Source organism: Haliaeetus albicilla, chromosome 8, assembly GCF_947461875.1.
Source record: "Haliaeetus albicilla chromosome 8, bHalAlb1.1, whole genome shotgun sequence".
NCBI lineage: Eukaryota > Metazoa > Chordata > Aves > Accipitriformes > Accipitridae > Haliaeetus > Haliaeetus albicilla.
Window position 1 is genome coordinate 18770634 of NC_091490.1, and position 20539 is coordinate 18791172.

At 36.6% G+C, this 20539-nt stretch overlaps 1 protein-coding gene across 12 annotated transcripts in view; it reads right to left on the reverse strand.

Annotated features, from left to right (window-relative positions):
* Positions 1–584: 584 nt before the first annotated feature.
* The window catches only part of ZNF644 (zinc finger protein 644), an 84973-nt gene continuing 65018 nt past the window's right edge, over positions 585–20539 (reverse strand). For 11 of the 12 annotated variants that reach the window (XM_069789197.1, XM_069789198.1, XM_069789205.1 and 8 more), the window contains 4 exons: positions 16614–19660; positions 15818–16423; positions 5682–5784; positions 585–5170 (listed from right to left, as the gene is read on the reverse strand). In XM_069789197.1, coding sequence (XP_069645298.1) covers positions 4978–5170; positions 5682–5784; positions 15818–16423; positions 16614–19629 — 3918 coding nt within the window. In that variant the 5' untranslated portion in view covers positions 19630–19660 and the 3' untranslated portion in view covers positions 585–4977. Of the gene's footprint in view, positions 5171–5681; positions 5785–13115; positions 13239–15817; positions 16424–16613; positions 19661–20539 lie in introns of all 12 variants that reach the window. The other variant, XM_069789207.1, reaches the window with a different exon arrangement.

Genomic DNA, 20539 nt, shown 5'->3' on the forward strand with positions numbered 1-20539 from the left:
ACAAGGAACACCCCCCCAGCATTCTTTCATGCTAAATTTGATCAACCTCTGCATTTTGCTCTCAGTGTGTGTGCATGTGTGTGTGTGTGTGTGTGTGTGAATGGTTGTGACATGGCAATGAATCCTTTCATGCTACAGCAGGAGACTGTGGGGAACTGCAGAGTGCCAGGTAAGCTGGGTTTTTCAGAGGACTCTGGGTCCAGGTACATGTGGACACCAACGCACAGCTAGTGCTGTAGGGAAAAACTGCTTCTAACTGGGAGAGATGGCATCAGTGAAACTAGGTTGTGCAGAGCAAGAAGTGGCAGGATACGTGCAGATGACAGCCATTGTTATTTGTGATTCTGCTTCAGATTTGGGGCCCTGGCTCTGGTGATGTTCCCTCCACCACCTATCATCATTCTTGGTCTCCAATACTGGAATGTAAATACCCTCTCCCTGCCTCACTGCTGAATTTTCAGAAGGCTACAGCCAGTGAAACTGCCCTCTTTGCCTTGCCACCCAAATATTCAGGTTAGGGTGGAAGTCCCCGGTTTAAGCGACACATGCTGTGCAGCTCACCTCTGAAAGAACACCAAGAAGCCTGCGGTGTTAAAAAGGAACATTTTATTGCAAGAGATTACAGACCTGGCACTATGGCCAAATGTTTCCATTACATCAAAATTGCTACCCATGTATCAGGCAACAGCACCTACAAAGCATGGTGGATTCAAATACCTGAAATCATAATGCAGCCAGTTTTTTAAAATAAGTACCACCCTAAAAAGATTTTTAAAAAAACAAACCAAAACCCAAAGACAAAAGTATACAAACCAATTTTTTTTTCTTTAATATGAAACTGGTGTTTAAGTATCCAGGCCACTAACTACTGTGGTAAAAAGTGGAGAAGTCTGTTAACCGTAGCACTCAACTAAGGAAGTCTCGTTCACAGCCCTTACCATTTAGCTAAAAGCAAGTACTTGTTACTCACTGTTAATTTTTCCACATTTATTCAGCCAACATTTATCTTCTGCAGGTTTTTCGGGTAGAAGATTTAATGAATAACCCCTCTTTAAAGCACTACAGACATGCAGGAAATCTAGAACCACAACTGGCCCAGAAAAAGCACTGGAGTCAAAATAGCTTTGCAGGAACAGATCTCCCCATCTGAGTCCCGTGACACTGACCTTTTGAAACTTTGGATTGGTGCACATCTCTGAGCCCCGATTCATGACTCTCATTCCTCTTGTGATCCACTTACCTCAAAGACCTTGGTGATTTCCCTGAGCGTGGCTGAAAAGGTAGGACTTTGAACAGGCACATAACTCAAACGTGAGAAGTCTGGCCCAGGACATAACCCCCAACAGTTAGAATCCCTGCCTCGGGCACGTTAGGTGCTTGCTCTCCTCCCCAAAGGCTAGTGTTAGCTATTGTCTGGTCTGTGCTTCTTCTCCCATCGAGAAGAGTCAGTAACTCATTTCCTGACACCACTGGCTGGGTAAGGTGAGCCCTGAGGAAGCACAAGTTGGATCTGTGGGCAGAGCGGGACTGCCTTGGCTTGTGGGAGCAGTCCACCTAATCCAATTCACACAATCCATATGAAGCAGTATATGGCAAACACGAGTAAATGCCCAGGGATCTTTGTGAGCCAACATTTGTTATCTGCTTGCCTCCATCTCCCATTTTCCATTCATACGGTCTGAACACACTACCACTTGGCAGCAGCTACCACAGGCACTTTAAAATTGCCTTTCCAAGGTCTGGCAGAAACCTCTTTTCAAGAAATGCAAACAGAGTTTTAATTTTTTAAGATGATTTGGAAATATCATCAGGACTAGGGGATATGGGCAATTGTCTTGCAAAAAGTGAGGGGTGGTCTTCTACAATTTCCCAGGCTTCTCTAAGCATTCTGAAAATTCCTTCATAATTTTCCAGAGGCTGCTACTTAAGAGACCTTTACCAGAAACTAGGGTAACTCCAGAAGCATGTAAGATTGTGACAAGGAACCAAAATCAACCAAACAAAAATCACCAGGCCACTGCAGCCTTTGCCCCAAAGCAATCTAGCCAACATGAACAGACTAACACTCATGTTCATATGTGCAATTCTGGAAGTCCAGCTCTTTAGGACAGACTGCCATAGAGCCTCTCAAGCCACACATCTCAAAACATGAGATTCATATAATAAAGTGACTGATTTAATTAACTGTCTTCTACCAGACTATTTAGAATCTCTGTAACTCCAGAAAGGGGGATTTATATCTCATTGTCAGTAGTGACAGAAGATCTGAGAAAACAAATAGCCCCACTTGAGGACTAGAGGCTAAAGAAAGCTTAAGGGTACTCAATTATTATTAAAAAAAAAAAAATCAGTCCCTATCAACCATATATGCAATTAATTTAATAATCAGAAGAGTTCTAGAACTTCTGTATGTATTTCAAACTATATTGTCAAGGACCTGATGCAAGCAGGGCACACAGCACCAGTGCACCCACTCAGAAAGCCTGCCACTGAAAACTGCTGCTCCTCATCAAAAGAATCTCATTTTCGAAACTAATCAGGCCTAGAGCTCCCTGTTCTTCAGACACAACCTTGCATTTTAGTGTTACGAAAAGCAGCTCGCTATTGGGGTTTAATAAATTAAATAGAATTAACTAGGTTTTATTATTATTATGAACCTAACAGTTTTTGCTACTGCAAAATTCTGCATGGTATGGCTTCACTTTACAAGCATTCTTAACAATACTAGATAAATAGCATTTGCACTTAATTGATTTTTTCATCTGTTAAAACAGCCACAAAATATGGTGCTCTCACGAGCACTTATTTTTGGTGAGAAGGGTAAACAAGCACTCTATTAAAGCATTATAAACATTCAAGGTGATCTGATCACTTCCCTCTATTCTGTTTCAACACATTGCTGTGAATCTTCCATTTTCACAGCATATAAAAAAATCCCACAATCATCCACAAATTTAGAAATTTGTTAGTCTGCATACACGTAAGTTGTCTGCAATACACTTCAACATCCCAGTTACTTTCCCAAAATCTCTAAAATATTATTTTTTTTCTCCAGCCTTTAAATGTATTGATGTAGATTTTCCAGTTAAAAAAAGGGAATAAATTTTGACAATAAAGCTAAGGTTATCTGTAGCAACTTGTGCAGTAAAACACCCGATAGCATTAATTTAATGACAGAGCTAGGATGGCCTTGTCTCAGGACTCTGTCCTGCACAGCTGTGCTATTTTAGCCCATCTATTTTATCAGAACATTAACAAGCCTCGTGTTAACTCTGAACTGCGCACATACAGGAAGACAGACATTTATTCATATTTTCCACCAATCAAATGTAATGCGTCTGTGAACAAGTCAGTTTATTGCAAGTAAATGTACTTATACTTAAGATCATGAGAAGATTCTAATCTCAAGCAAGACAAATCAATTTCACAAACTTAATTCACACAATGCAAATAAATGCTTCACATTATAGACATTTAGATTTTCTTTAAACCTTTTTATTTAGAGATTTTTCTGGTAAGGAGATATACCATAGGAAAGCAATTTCACTGGCAGTGAGGTATGTATATACTCTACCAAAATACTCCTCTTGTTTTAACTGCTTTTAACTTTATTTACATATAAAGAAAATATCAATGCATATCCTTGGCTTAACTACAGTATCTGTTACCCTATATGAGTAAAATGAAATGTTACTTTGCATACAAAATTGATTTGTAGAGGAATCTGATTTGATTTAAACAAAAATCATGTTCTGAAGACAGTTTAAATGAACAAACACAATTCATCATGACCAAGACACCTGCACCATATTTCCATCCTCACAGCACATTTATTTCAGTAATTCTGTAAGTAGGTCCTTAGCATGAGCATAGTGTTACAGTTTTCATACATATAATCACATCCAAAACAAGCTCTAAAATTTAAGTTGTAAACATTCTCTTCATATGTAGAAACATTTCAATCTGCTTTCGAATTTTCTAAAATGATCAATCGTTTAAACAGAATTATAAATGAAAAGTCTACTCTAACCGTGTAGTGAGCAATGCTTATTAGTACATTTCTACAGTGTTAAATAAAATAGTAGAGAGGCAAACTTCTGTAAGCAAGTCAGACTTTAAGTAAATCATCATAAAGAAACAAACTTGTTAACAAAAAGATGCTTTGTAATAAAGAAAGTTGGATTGAATCTACTATGATACAAAAACATAAGGGTAAATACCATCTTTGTTGACAAGTAGGAGGTAGCATGGATGCACCACTTTATTGTCAGTGAGAAATGCAACTGAAGTAAAGAATATTTCCTTACCACAAATTTCCAGTATTATGTACATATTTCTCTTAGAAATTTGTTTAAACAAGTTTCCCTCCACTTTTTAGTACAAAAAGCCTCATGTGATTTAAAAAAAACACTTACACACCTAGATAGAATAGTACTAATTGCCCTATTTGAATGAAACAGTCTCTTGAACTATGAAGTACATGATATTTAATGCCCTAAGTTGAGTAAATTGTATTAGCAGTTCTTGGTATTATACAAAACACTACATACATACAAACAAAATATAATAATATCTTATTTTACTATGTAACTCTTTTTGGAATAAACAGAGCCTTGATTTGGGTAACACTGAAGAGAACATGGTTTCTTTGTTTTATTAAAATCTGTCTTTTAAGTACCCATGTGCAACAATTTAAAAATGGCTGCCATACATGTAATGGTCTTGTATTGATAGTGAACACAGTAACTGACAAAAACATAATAAACCTTAAAAACACATCTTCCACCCTATATAAAATATAAAGACTACTTACTGTAACTGTTAAGTATTCAATTTATTTTGATGTTACTGTAATCCACTTCCTCTATTTTCCTGTCTTTAGCATTTATAAACATAATTTAGTGTAGCAATTTATTTTAAAAAATGACAAAGTATTTCAAATTTACATCCAATTAAAATTTAAAATGTTTCCTTGTTCTATGATGCTGCTTCTGCCATCAGTAAAGAAAATGAAGTTTCAGTAATTGAAGCAGGCTTTTTAAGTAGTGATGTGACTTCAACCATGCCAGCTCCAGTCCGTGGAAGATTTGCGTTGACAATGTGTCGCTGCAAGTGCTTTATCCAGTCTTCTTGAACAGACAAAGGTCCTCGAAAGACCAGACCACAAAACCTATGCAAATATTAAAATTAATCCATCAAGATATATCTAGCTCTACTGAAAAATTATAAAATAAAGACATTAAGTGGAAAGTCTTAATTTTCTTGAAGTTCGTTTCTACATATTTTAGCTACAAATCTTAGTAATTGATTTCATTTATAGTAACTGTGAGCATACACCCCCCACAGTTTATACAACTCACACTCTTAACATTTTTAATGCTAGCAGTAACAATCTGTTGTTCTTATGTAAGGTTTCTTTTGAAGGACAGAATATTACTCAGACATGATCAGATTTAATAATGATCATGATTTTAGCTAGAGAAACAGCTGGCAACCCAATACCTGAGTATGACTGATTCAAGTCCTCTTGTTCAAATTAATGAAAATAGGCAACTGCTTCCCCCCCTTATTATTCAATTTAATCACAAACACATTTACAGGATACAATCTTAAATCTTCTTATGACTATAATTATCAAGCTCTTAAGAATGTGTTCTTTCAATTAAAATAACCCTATGTACCTGCATCTGAGTATGTAAACTTCATCAGCACTATGAGGTAATGGCAGCATTTTTTTCTTGCTTCCAGATCTTGACCTTGACTTCTTTTGCTTACAGTCTAAAGCTAAGGAGAGAAATTTCCATATGTGAAAGTGATACTTCAACGAGTATTAAACCAGAGACATTTAGTAAGCATCCCCTATAGCAGTAGTGAAAAGACATCTACCTCCTTGTTGTCTGTCATTTAATTATAACGTAAATCCAAAACAGTTACAGTGTGCTCTAAGAAATTTGCTGGCAAAACACGAAGCTATTTTTTTTTTTAGTTTAGCACAGTGCTTGCTCTTTAAAAGACTAGATAATTGACATTCAGCATTAACCTGTTGTTTTAGTATCAGCAAGCACCTACTAACCTATTGCGGATTTATACAGAAGCAAAGCACCATTGGAAATTTCCTTTCATGCATAAAACGCTGTCAAAATCTTGGAACTTGTTTTGTAGTTCAAGTACCATCATAAGACCACTCATGTTCAACCAAGTTACAACTTCACGAGGTTGTAGCTTTCAGTCAGTATAATCAAGAATTTCTAGTTTGAATAAAACACCTGCCATTTGTTTTCAACATAAAGTTTGTCCTTTTATTCTAAGAATTTCAAATGAAGCTTCCCCCTTACCTCTGTCTGAATTCTAATGCATCTTACAAAAATCATGTATTAATCCTTGGCAGTGGGAGCTGGTATTAGGACAATCAACAGGGATGGCAAGGCCACTTTTTAAATTCAGTCTAAGCGTTTGAAACTATGTATGAAAATAATGTGTTTGAACAGGAAACGCATAGCAAATGGGTTCAGTTAGCACTGAGGTCTGTACCTCCTATAAACAGATGTAATAGCAATCTGTAACAAAACCTGGAGGTTCTAAGAAGCAGCCAAAGTTGGGGGGTGAGGGTATTAAACTGAGTTAATATTGTTATGATGGAAACAGCTGATAAAGCTCAAGAAAAAACTAGAAGTTTTGGACTGCTAGAACTGAGAAGTATATCTATAGCTACACTGTATTTCAAAACACAAGACACCGACACTAGAACTCCACAGAAACCTGAAAGACAGTAACAAGTGGTATTCTTGATACCAAAGGCATAATGCTACGCTACTGAAGCATCTTAACAGCAAAATTAAAAAAATCATTACACTTGTCTAAGTTTTGACTCCTGTAATATAAAACAGAAGAATAAACCTCTTGGTATTCTGAAGCATAAGACATCATCTGGTGAGGCAAAACATGCTGCTTTAAAGAACACACAGTCTTGATTGCATCCTTCATTTTTCTTAGGTCCTCCAAATGAGCACCTCTCAAGCTTTTACCCTGTAGCCAAACTTTAACTTGCAGATACACCAGACATTTCCCAGTTCCATCCCCAGATTTAAAGATTTCTACAGCATCTAGAAAAATTAGAATGAATTTTTGAGGTTTAAATGTACCAGAGCACTAATCAAACAAGTAGAAAGCAGATACCAACCTAAAGAGACTTCCTTCAGTCCCTGGGTCAAGCCATCATTAGGAAGATGTGGCTCAATAGCATTTTTTCTGATAGCAACAATGAAAGCAGTCTGGATATAAAGGCAGTAGTAACCCAAGGTGGCGGGGCAGAGAGAGAGAGAGAAATGGCCAAGATAGCTTCTGGAAAAGTGAATAGGTAAGGGATTCTTAATGCTTTATGCTCTCATCAAAAGCATATTCTTCATATAATTAGGAAGAAAAAAGCTAACTATCTTTCAGTCTGTAGGAACTACCAAGGAGTATAAATATTTTACATACCACAACATCAGTAAAAACATCACCAGAAATGTAAGCAGATAAAATACTGAAACCCAGACACCCATTCTCTGAAAAGAACTATTTGCACGAGGGCTGACTTATCTGAAGCAGTTATTACAGCAAAAGCTTTGCCACTGCTGATTTTGCAGAACATAATGGGAAGGAGGGAAACAGAAGTCAGTATTATTTGAATGCAAACACATCCATGAGTTGCATCTGATGTCAATTAGTTGATGTCAGCTGATATGAGTTTAAAAAAAAAAAAAAAAAAGCAGTAGCCAGAAAGCTCCTTCTAGAGAAACCTACATGCATTTGAAAGAAGAACTAGCTTATTTCCTTCATGTTGGCAAACTTAAGACATTCATTCCCATCAAGAAATTTGATTCTACTCACATACATCCCAAGCATTTCAGAGAGCTTTCCCTTTCTTACTAGACCTGAATTGGTCTTCTGCAACAGAGTTCCTGAAACCTAATGGGGATGGGTGGGTGGGTGTGGTGTGTGTGTGATCTTCTAAGAAAATAACCATCTAAACTACTGTACAATCGAACAGACAGCAACACAAACAGAAACTGCCATAATGTACCAGGAGAGGTAGCTTCTACTTCCTTTAAATCTACCTTTTCCAAGAACAATGAGAAAACAAGGAAAACAAAAGAATGGGCACCTTCTCTGAGCCATTTACGACAGAGGCTCTAGATAGAGAAATTACAAAACAAAGAACAGAAAGTATCACAGTAAAAGACATCAAGAAAAAAAATTCAGATCACTCAATGCATTTTCAGAGTACCTTAGCGAAGATCGGAAGTACATCTGACCAAGCAAGAAGCTGTTACAAAAGATAGAAAATACTAAGAATATTAAACCTGTGTTCTGCAAGGAATATTTCTTTTTTATTCCCTCTGTCTTTTGACCTAGTGAACATACTCCTTCACGTTTTAGGGGGCACAAAGCAGCACAAGTACCTTTTGAAGTTACTCCAATGAAGCGGGAAAGTAAGTGGAGAAAGAGTAGTAACATCTGGGTAAAGCTGACTGAAAGCCATAATTCCAATACCGGTTATCAGAGACATGTACCAGTAACTGTCACATTAATTTCATTTTTGTCTATTCAGAGAGTAGCAAGTTTAAATGAAGTCACATGCACACACTTCAGTGCTCTGTTGATATACTTGTAAGTGCTTGCAAGCATCAAGTCACACCATTGCCTTACCCGTAAGAAAGCATAGCCATGTTCTGACCAAAACTCTGTTACTGTTCTTCCAATGCCTTCACTGTAACAAAGCATGACCTCCTCAAAAATTATGTTTTAGCCCTTTCAGGAAGAGACCAAGGATAATTCAGCTCTAGTAAGCTGCATGGAAATTGCAGCAAATTGCCAGAGAGAGGCAGGAACTATCTACCATTAATGCCTACTTTGTGGCTACCACAGCTCCAAAACTACCATCCTTCATTCTCCATAAAGGCCCAATTTTTTTGGAAGAAGCCTCCTTCCTTCCAAGTTTGGCCACCTGGTGTTTTCTAGTTGCTATTCCAAAAACTTTCTGTAAACAGCCAGTTACACCACTTCATCAAACCTCTGATACAGCATGACAGAGAAACAACCCATTTAAAATAAAAGACAATCAAACTTTGGAGGAATCTCCTTGAGTCACTCAAGCTCAATTTCAGAGCACAGTATTTAGAAAAACATATGCTAGGTAAAAAGGCTGCATATAAAAACCTTCTTTACCTCTGCGACCACTTATCAAGACTACAAGCAGATGGAGATAGGAGGCTAAGATGAGCATGCCTAAGACAACATGAATTAGAAAAGTCACAGTTAGAGGTCCTTCATGCCATGACATTTGGTCTGAGGTTCAAACTTAAAGTGCATCTATGCTAATTTGCATGCTCCGCTTCTTGATGTCCCCCAACATGGAACACTTCTCATTTCAGACTTCATTACTTTTGTCACAGAGTATGTAAGCTAACACAAGCTGAATAATTGCACACATAAATGGATCTAATTAATCATTTAAAAACACTGCCAATTAAAAAGTAAAAAATTAATTAACTTTCTTGTATATTTATTCACTAATTTTTCAAATTCAATCACTGCTATCTATCCTCATCATTACTGCACAGTAAAATGCATTAAGCCCCCCCCAATGCAGTAATTTGCTCCCCGAAGTATCTTATAGGATATTAAAAATTAGCTCATTGTGCCAGTTGACCAGTTGTAATTGTAACAGCACAGAATAAGACACATAAAGCCAGTAGATCTCAGACTTCTGCTGTAGCTGCATACACTTCCACAGTAAACTTTCCGAAGCTACAGTTTTGACAAAATGGTATTAGAAATTATTTGGAAACATAGTGGCCGCATTAACTGCTACCTCAGTCATACTGTTGGCTCAAAGGCCAGACTCCTTGCTCTGTATTTTATTGTTCTCTTCCAAACTTCTGAAAAAGCAGTTTCCATCTACAGAAGGAAAGACCAAAGAAGAGAGTGGTGATTCCCAAAAGATGACAGCTGGTAAGAAGAGACTAAGTGTGAAGAGTCAACAAAGACAAGATGTAAAAAGCCAGGGTGCAAGAGAGTATTGAGAGACTTCAGGTGGGAAGAGAGGCCCAGAAGGAAGAAAAGGAAGGAAGTGGATATACAACTGTACCAAGAAGAGCAAGATTCATTTTGAAGATTTTGCATAGGTCTGTCCAATGCTCTAAAGATAATCAGAAGAAGCAAGTTTGCCACATGCTCTGAGAAACATTAATGTGTTGCTATTCATCAAAACAGGTATAAAAGGAAATTGGCATCTACTCAAGATGAGCAATTAAATCATTACATTGTTCAAAACTGGACTGCATAACACAAAAAGAAAATAAAAATTGATGTTCCAGTCAGACATTTGAAGACTATCATGCAAGCACTAATACAAAAGCAATCAACTATCCAAATGAACCTAGACAGACATTTGCTATACAGTGGATCCGTACAGCATAACTACAGGCACAAATTAAGTTTAATAAACACTAACGTTGAACAGCCAACAGCCTAGAAAGTTTCACTTCTAGGATGTTTTTCTTGAGTCCATTCTCAAAATGTACCATGCTTAACTATGTCTATTATACTGCTAAAACTGTCAAGTCGCATTTGGGAAAAAAAAAAGGTAAGATTTAACTAAATATGATCAAATTACTGACTGAAGAAGTAGGACATCTGCTAGAAGAGCAGTACTGTAATAGTCAGTATCAAAAACATATGCAGACAAACTGAAAAACTGAACAGAAGACTAGTACGTAAGCTAATGTAGCACTAGGAAAGGTCTCACTTTGGTGATATGCAGAGATTACTGTACTTCCCTTATGAAACAGTAATGCCTAGATAGCTCCCATAACAATTGCCAATTAAAAGAATTACAGCATTCATGTTTACACACAATTATTTAATTACAGCAAGAAACTGAGACAAATATTTAATCAGTGTGATTTCTTTTCAGTAGTTATGTTTACTTTAGAAGATATAGGAAAGGCTTCATGAAAACAGAAGGAGGAACCTGTATAAACATATCCTTATTGCCTCCATTAAGGTTCCAGGCTGAAGCCAACCTGAAGACATCTCAAAATTGCTCTCAACTGCAACCATTTCTTAATAAGAAAAACACATCTCCCCAAGAGTGACACTCATAGCAAAGTTTAAAACTAGTGTGTGCTAGTGAAATCTTGCATTAAAATAATTCTCTTCACAAAACTTATAAAGTTGAACATCAAATAAAACCACTGTTTCAAAGCATATTTTCTGGTCTACAAGCCTTGCATTGAGCTTGCTCAAATGAAAAGTCAACGAGCAAAGTTTACAAACTTCGCAGAGTTACAACAGTTTTAATGGTAATGACTAAGTTAATACAAATATTCATTGGTTGCATAATGTTATTGCTATAACTTAAGCCTAAGTCATTGGTTTCAGTGAAAGGCCTTTATCCACATGGTACAGGCTATTTATCTGGCTCAGCTCCAGCTTCTGAGATCAAAAGATACTTTTTTTTTTAAAGTTTTGTTTCTAACCTTTTTTTTAAGCTTTATTTCCAACCTCATTTTGTTTCTAACCTAATTTTAAGCAAACTTCTAGGTCCAATGATACAAGACTTGGAAGCTTTCTTTCAGTTCTTTTAAGGAAGGTGGCAACTGTTCTGAGGAGTATGCTACTACTTCACTAGCAAAATACATTTCTTAAAGAAAACAAAGAAAAATCCCCGAAAGCACCATAACAAGCTACCTTCACTTCTTCCATTTAGCAAAAGGGAACCTGAGGTACAAGAAGCTTATCCAGGATCTAATCTCTTTGTACTATCTTGTTTGTCACAGTGTCTCCTCCACTGAATTATCATTAAGATTTCAAAGTGCAATTTAAATACATAGCTACTGAAAAATATTTCACCAGTAGGTATATATAAGCAAAGTAACTTACCACAGGGCTAATACCAATCATAGCAGTGGTAAATGAAGTCCACTATCATCATCTTTCTACTGAGTAAATACGAAAACTTTCAGAATCACTAACTAAAGGCATACGCTCGTGCACATGGATATTACTGCATCTGCTGACCCTTCTAAATCTACTTTGCTATAGCATTAACTTAGCATAACATAAGACCTGGCAGCCACAGGCCCAGGTTATAAAAATATTTCTTTTAGCCTTCTGCAGAGAAAGCCTGAAACTCAGTTTATTTGTCATTCTTAGCATAATGAATTACATCTGCAGACAAAAAAAAAAAAAAAAAAAAAAGGATTATGCACTTTTCCAAAGCATTATGTAAAAGTCTGTGCTTGTTGACACAGAAAACATGGTTGCCCTTCTTAATTACTGAATATTCCAGACTTTGTATCTCCAAATTTTCCTCACTATATTCTGTCTCTGCTCCCCAATTTGCTGTTGATCATACGAAGTCCCACTAATCTCAGCCACAAACCAAGTAAACTTAGAAATTGCCTACAGCCAAGCAAACTGCAGGTTTCTGGAAAAGAGTCAAAATATGGAATATTAGAGGAATTTCAAAATAAAGTGTGTTTTAATAAAAGACATTCGTATCAGTGCCAAATGCTGTACTACACTCACTCCATGTCGGACCACGTAGTTTTTGGGTTGCGAGCCAAACAAGAAATGAAACCAACTACATACAATATGTTGTTAGAAATACACAAACTGTAAAATTACTTGCTTTTCCTATTTTAACTACAGTATTCTTAGTAATTATACGTACTAGACTGTAAAAATTACTTGTTGGTTTGTTGGGTTTTGTTTGTTTGTTGGTTGTTTTTATATTTTTTTTAGGTACTTTTAAACACTTCATTAGAAGGCCAACTAGCTGGTTTGGAAGTTATGATATTGTAGAATGAATTTAAGCGACCATATCTTAGTTTTGCTTACATACCTTAAGTGTTGGATCCAAAATAAATGAGTAAGAATGAAAATCAGACATGAGAGTGGACAACAGCAACATACCTTTTCTTACAAGTTGCTGAAGTTTTATGGCAAATAAATTGTTTACCAGCAGAAGCTTCAAAATTATTTTGAATTAACATATGCTTTTGCCCAGTCTGATGAGGAAAATGTATCATAGACAGACTTGCTTTTACATCTGTAACAAAACATACCTGTCCCAGTCAAAAGTCCAGCACTCTTCTTTCGTGCATAAGCGCGTAAGTGGTTGGACAGGCTAACAGCACTTGTAAACGTCGTATTGCAATGCACACACGTTCTAAGCTTCACAGGCATACCTATCATTCAAAAGAAAACTATAATCCAGCTCTCTTCAAAAAATGAAATTCTCAAAGCGTTGTAAAAAGTTTTCTGCAATAAAGATGGTTTAAAATATATTCACTGCATTGACGCAACTGTTTAGTATATTAGAAGGATCCAAGTTAACCGTTATTAGTTTTCCATGTAGTGCTTTAAGCCAAACCATGTTATTTGAAAAAGAACAGAAAGGAGGCAACTTGAGCCCGTTAGGCTACTCTGCATTTAATACCTACTATCAAGTTCCTACAGATCTCCACATTATGAAGCTCTAATCCCAAAATGCAATCCTGCAATTTGAATAGCACAATTCTGTTGAGAAATTTCGGACCGTGCAACATTTCCAATAAAGAGAATTTAAAAAGTCTAGTTGACAAAGTGGTAATTAAAAGTGTTTTACCCATAAGACTGAAGCGCTCAATGCTAAATTAGGCTGCTGTTGAAGGCTTGGAGAAAAAGGTGGTAAAACACACCACTGAACAGCTGTTAGACAAAACATTTTGTTCAGTGCATTTTCTGTTCATTACTTTAGATGCGCAATTGATAATGAAAGTTAATGATTTGAAGTTTTTTGCTAAAATCTTTGTGCTAAATAAATGATCAACAAAGCAACATGCCATTTATCACAGGAAAACAGTGAAACAATACTGAACTCCTCACTTACCAGACAAAGAAACCATTATAACTTATCCCCTGCTCAACTTCACCATAATATTTCTCCCTTCATTTTACCAAAGATAGATTGTTTTGGTCAACTAATATTTCAAGTTCTCTACTAATAAATTATTAGAAGAATTAATAAAAAAGCTAAAACTACTCAGCTGGAAAGCCTCTGTCTGCAGGAAAGAAAGAATCCTATTCTCCAGCAGCCCACAGAAGACATGCTGTTTTTTTTCAGGCAAGTTACAGAAGAAGAACACCTGGTTGGTAAAAACTTTTTAAAAAACTAAAACCAGAATTAGAAATATTTGCCTTTTTAGGAAAAAGAGAAGAATTTCAACTTGATGTTAAATATTTTCTTATTAACTCAACTGGCACAGTGCGTTAGTTGTCAAATTCTGTTACCTCAGCCACAGATAATTACAGGGCCCCATTCGTAACTGTTAGTACTATGCAAGCATATGTTTTTTTTTACCTGGTTGTTCATCACAACCAAACAGGCACTACCTAGTATTCAGCGGTGAATATTAAACAGAAAGCATTACACAGTGTCAGGTTTGGCAAGCTATTCCTTTAGCATTGTTTTTCAAATCATTAAGCCTGTCAAAGATACACTTCCTTTATTAAGCAATCTCCTGTCTTAAAGGACAACCACAGACGTCCAGAAGACATTAAATGTAATTCTGTTCCACCTCTACTATGTCATTTTAGAAAGCCACCTTTGTAAAGAAATTGATTGCCACGCTTTTGTAGTCCCCTAAAAGAACTTCTGAGCACATTGGATTGTTGTCGGTTTTATTTGTTTAAAGGAAGACAAGAACATAGGTGAAAAAGTAGTAGGCACTGCCAGTTTTACTAACCTGCACTGGGTAATAACAAGAAAACGAACAGAACCAAAAAAAGTCAGGGGTATAAAAATAAGATCCTGCTCCTCAATCTCAAGAATCCTGCAGCATTATAAGGTGGTGTCCAAACAAGAAAACAGGTAAATGCAAGCTCTACATACACATTAAAAAGGATGTTGTAAGAATTCCCCAAGACTAGAAATAACTCTTATGTGACAAATAGGTTAAAAACATCACTCTAAAAGCCTGCTCTATTAGTATACAGAGTATCTACAAAGTTGATTATAGAATTGTTTCATTAGCACAATTCTCAGTGGAGGGGCAATCTCTGTCCGTATCAGTCAGGGGCTGTGCATTAGAAAGCTGCTGGCTACAACTGTATTCCAACAAAGCTTGAACCAGCACAGGTCTTCACTCAGAATAGCCAGGCCCTAAGCAAGCATCAGTTTCTCACAGCAGCCGCAGTTTTGAAACAAACAAGAATTAATCTATGTTGTAAGAGTATGTTTGCCTAAAATCATCCAAATTAGTTGACAGTGATTCACCAATTTGGAATATTATGCATTTATAATGGTACCAACAGTTCTGTTAGTTTGAGCAAATGCTGCTTTGCACAAACCTCAAAGATTTATTTTAAATTAAGTAGTTCCCAAACCAGCTGTTTTAATGCCTAGAAACAGTGTTACAAGCCCAAACATTTCAGAACTGTTAGTCTACCAAATATGCACAGACACTTCAACTTGTTATTGCAGGATGTGTCTTCTTCCCTACTGAAGCTCATTTTGTGTCCACTTTGAAATTGTATGCCCAGCCATATGCAGAACAGGAACTATGTTCCATGCAAAAACCCCTCAGTGCTGCTGAGGGTTTTTTTCACTTTAGGAAAAGCATGTCACAAAAATTTGCTGTGCTACCTCTTGCAGTCAGTGTCCTCTGGAAATGAAACAAGAATTAAATGAACAGCATCCCAACTAAAATACTCTGCATTTGTACATTTTCTATGAATTAAAGGATTCTTTGGGATGTTGTCAAGACAGCTAGAAACATCTTCTTACCTGACTGCATAGTCAAGTCCATTTTTTGTGGCTGATACATCAATGGACTGTCTTCATTTAATGGAAGAACACATTTCTGAACAAACCTCTTTCTTGCAGTTTGATTATGAATTTTTTGAGGAGAAATATCAGGATTCCTTTCTTCTCCTAACCTCTTATTTTTCAGGAGTTCTATCAGTGTAAGCGACTGACTTTTTTTTTCACCATGTAGTACTGCTTTTGTTTCATCACATTCATTTAGGAAACTCAGCCCTTCTTCCTCCGATGCAGACACAGATGTATCTTCAGTCTTTAGGCCATTATGGTATGCTTCAAGAGGTATAACATTCTGAGATAAAAAGTCATCATTTGATGCAAATTTCTGAGCAACAAACGGTCTGGGAATAATGCGGCGACTGTTCAAAGCCTTTAGGATTTTTTCATACTTCTCTTCGTTTTGCATCATCTCATTCAGAACACAGATTGGAGACTTGTGTGCGTCCCACTTGGTTTTGCCAAGTCTCTTCAGGTGTCCTCGCACATGATTAGACAATCCAATTTTAGTATCAAACCAGCCTCCACAGAGCTGACACGTATGCTCAGAGGAAGTTTCAGATTTCTCAATTGCTACAAAGAAAATAATTATCATTTTTTTTTACAATTATATACAGTTAAACATTACAATAGCAAATCACAAGGACAAGAGAGGCTTTACAACAAGATAAAGCAAGTCTTGTTTAGTGCTCAATAAATCCCTTTGTCCCCTCTACTTCAGACCCAAATTAAAAAAACCAAACCAAAACAAAAAACAACTTACCTTTTCTAACACGTTTAACAGGAGTTCCTGTTCCAGTCCTTTTAAAATGTTGCATTTTGTCACTTGTTGCTATCTGTTCTGGTGAAACAACATGACGGGCTTCATAGCTTAGTCCAGCTCTGTGAAGATGTCCTCTGACATGATTGGACAATCCAACACCTGTTTCAAAGGTTGCTGGACAGTATGGGCAGGACTTCTTTTCAAGCGACAAATCAGTCCAATGGAAAACTGAGTTATGCTTTGGCAATGCTGATCCTACATTTTCTAAATTCTGAGGATCATGCAAATCATGCAAGAAGTTACTACCCTCAGCATCTTCATAATACTCAAAATAAAAGCCATCATTCTGCTCATAACTAAGTGAAGATTTATCACCAGCTTCATGATCTTCCATTTTACCTTTGAATATGGGGAATAGGTTTACATGCTCTTGATTAATATCACTGTAAGATTCATCCTCCACAGACTGTGTAGTGTAATCACATAGTTCAACATTATCCCATGAACTTTCATCCTCCGTTTCATAGCTGTCTTTTTTTTCAGCAGAGTTAAGTTTCTGTAAAACAACAACAGTCATTTTATGCAGAAAATCTGGATAGCAATCCAAATCATCTCCTGTAACAGAGCCTTCCCTCTTGGATTCTTTAACCACTCTTTTTACAGCTACATGCCTACGATCTTTACAGCCTTCTGCCCTTTTGCAATCAAGATTATTTGAATCCATGACAAAACAATTATTATGGGGACTACTTGATGAAGAAAATAAATGTAAAGAACTGACAGAGTTGGACTCTTCCTTTTTTAAATGCAAAGGATAAGAGTCACTAGATTTTTTAATCATCCTGTAGTTTTCATATTTGTGTCTATATAAATAATTACCGCTTGTTTTGACACTAGCTTTCTGCTTTGCTGCTTGATGAAAACATTTAGGTTTCTGGTCAATGCTATTTCTAATCAAAAAGGTCTTGTTTGTAGAATTTAGATTGCACACACTTACAGATGACTGTGAAACGCTTTTCCGAGCCTTCTGTATCCTGTAGGGTCTCTTGTGAAGTTTTGCGAAGTTACTGGACTGTGAAGTAGAGCCAAATGATCTTTTTACATCCTGTTTTAAAACAGAGTTCTTTGGAAAAGTAGAAGATTGTTTGATCAACTGTTTTGTCCTGCTACCAAAATCTAAAGATTCTTCTATTATGCTGCCTTTCCTTTTTTCTAGTCTAAGATGGCTACCAAAGGGATCAATGCATGATGCTGGGTGCAAATATTCCACGTGTTTTTTCAAAATGCTTCTAGCTGAAGTAGTAAATGGACACATCTTACACATATATGTTGATGACTTTTTTGAGGATCCTAAATACGGATCTTTCAAGGATGACTTTTTCTGTGTTCTCCTCTGGGACATGTCGCTACCAATAATTGAACATTTGACTACTGCTCCATGAGCGATCCCTCGATGGCATTCCAGTTCATTTTCTGTCACAGCCATGAAATTGCATTCCTCACAGCAGTAATACCTTTTATCTTTTTCATGGGTCTTCGCATGCTGCACAAATGTTTTGGGACAATTGGTACCAAATACACACTGTGGGCACTGTAACCGTGCACTCCTACCCTCATCCTGAAGTTCTTTCAGCTCACGGATTTCTTCCATCAGTTTCTGCCTTCTTTCCTGGTGAATTATCATATGTTTAAGAAGTGAATTACGATCTCGAAATGTCCTTCCACATTCCCTACATGCATAGGGCCTGGGAACATTGAGATGTCGGAAATGACTGTTCCCATCTAAATGGTACATCATATGCCTATGCAGATGTTTCTTCTCCCTAAAATTCACATTGCACTTTGTACAGGGATAAAATGATGGTTCATCAGTACTGAAAGTAGATGGCGATTCAGAATCATTCTGTTCACATTTATTTTTTAAAGGATTAGAAAGAAAAGTGCTAGTGTGAACAGGAGAAGTATCTTCTGCACAGTTACTAGTGGGACTATAAATGAGCTGCTGGATAGCATCAACAGCTTCCAGCTCTTCATCTGTGGATTCAGGCTTTACTTTACTCAATGAATATTTTTGTGGTTCTACTATCTGTATCTCCTCATTCTGCTCTAAGAAGTCAACAGTTAATAGTTTTGATTTACTAGGAATACAACTGGTATCACCAAAACAGTCTTCAGTATAGCGTGTTATTTTACTAACATCCATTTTCCTTTTTCGCTTTTTTTCTAAGCCTGCTTTACAGTGAATGGGAGACTTCTCTATTGTTTCTTCATTTGTCATAAGAAACTGTATAAACTCTTTTTGTGGATCCCAGCTGGGATCACATCCCGATCTGAAACCACCTGTACCTGAGGAAATGCCTGTTAATGTATCAACACAATCATCTTTTACTAGTAAATTTTTATCATCCTCACAAACTTCTACTTGGCCTACTAAAGTGCTATCTACACTATTTCCTACTGATTTCTGTGAATCACAACCAATTGAAGCAGAGGTAGGTAGATTTTTAATGGAATGAGTCAGGTTCTTAGCATGTGCTACATCAGGTAACAAAAATAAAACTTGGTGCTGATTTGATTTCTGTGTTGTACTCTTTGCAGGCAGCTGAAGATCATGAACCACTGTCAAAGTTGAGCAGGAATCTGTGTGATGACCTACAGGCTGTGCAGTGGTTAATGAAACACTGCCTTTATTCATAATGGAAGTCTTAGTTGAGGTGGAGTGTGAAACTGGTCCATTAACAGCAGTTCCTCTAGACAAGATAAAGTTTTCACTAGAAACAGTAGGAGCACCAGTGTGTATAAATAGAGAAGTCTGGCCTCCACTTAAGGCTTTTTCAGATCTGTCCCTTGATAGCTCCTCAGGCAGAGTCAATGTATTGTTCTTCTGAAATGACGTGTTGCTCTCTTGTGGTTTAGGAATGCCACCTTCTTCCTCAGATATGAAATTATCATCACATAGGATTTCTTCCTCTTCTTTAGCACCAGTGACTTCAGTATTTATTTCTAAATCATCCATATTGCTGGTCTGTCCATTAAGTACATTTACACTAAAAAACAAACAAGAAAAGAATCAGGCAATCACAGAAATAATGGCAATTTTAATTTACAGTTTTCTTCAGGATCACCCTTCTTCATACTCTAATCTAAAAATATGTTTTGAACTTGTTAAAAATGTAATTTTTTAAATTTAGGATATTAAAGACATGTTTAAAATTAACCGATGAAGTAATTAAAAAATTATACCTTTTTGCTATGCTATATTAACAACCATACAGCAAACTAGTCATTGCCCACTATCACAGTTCAAAAAAGCCTGAACACCCATACGCAAGCAAGATGGGGGGAATGAGATTGTCAAAAACTGTGCAAATACATTCTACAAGTAGATTAACATAAACACAAGAGTTTATCTTTAGTTGTTTTCTAAAAGTAAAACAAGGCATCTGCTAGTAATTTTAGTGATTTTCAAAAAAAAAAGCAAATCATACTTCCCTTTAGCACCCAGGAAACTAAAATAATCTTTATGTATCAAGGTAGCACTTTTTTCAAAGTGCTTCTATACAACTGACCTGATGCTACACAGAAGCCTGCAGAAGTGTTAACTTTAGTATTAAAGGAGAAAACACAACTAAGCTGATTTTGAACATCTGATTACTGATAGAGACATAGCAAAGAATCAAACTCACTGAAGAAATTAAATGTCTTCCCATTCCCTTCTTACAAAAGGATTCTCCTTGCTTTAAAATGAATCAGTCAGATCTTGGTTATGTTATAAGGCCATTTTAAGTGGTAAGCAAATCAAATAGCATCTTCTCAAAGGTGGGAAAAACCCCACAATTAGAAAGAAACATTTAATTAGGATTTACATACCAGAGGAAATCACCATGTTGAATCCAGAGCATGACAATAATAGTATCTGCTAGTAC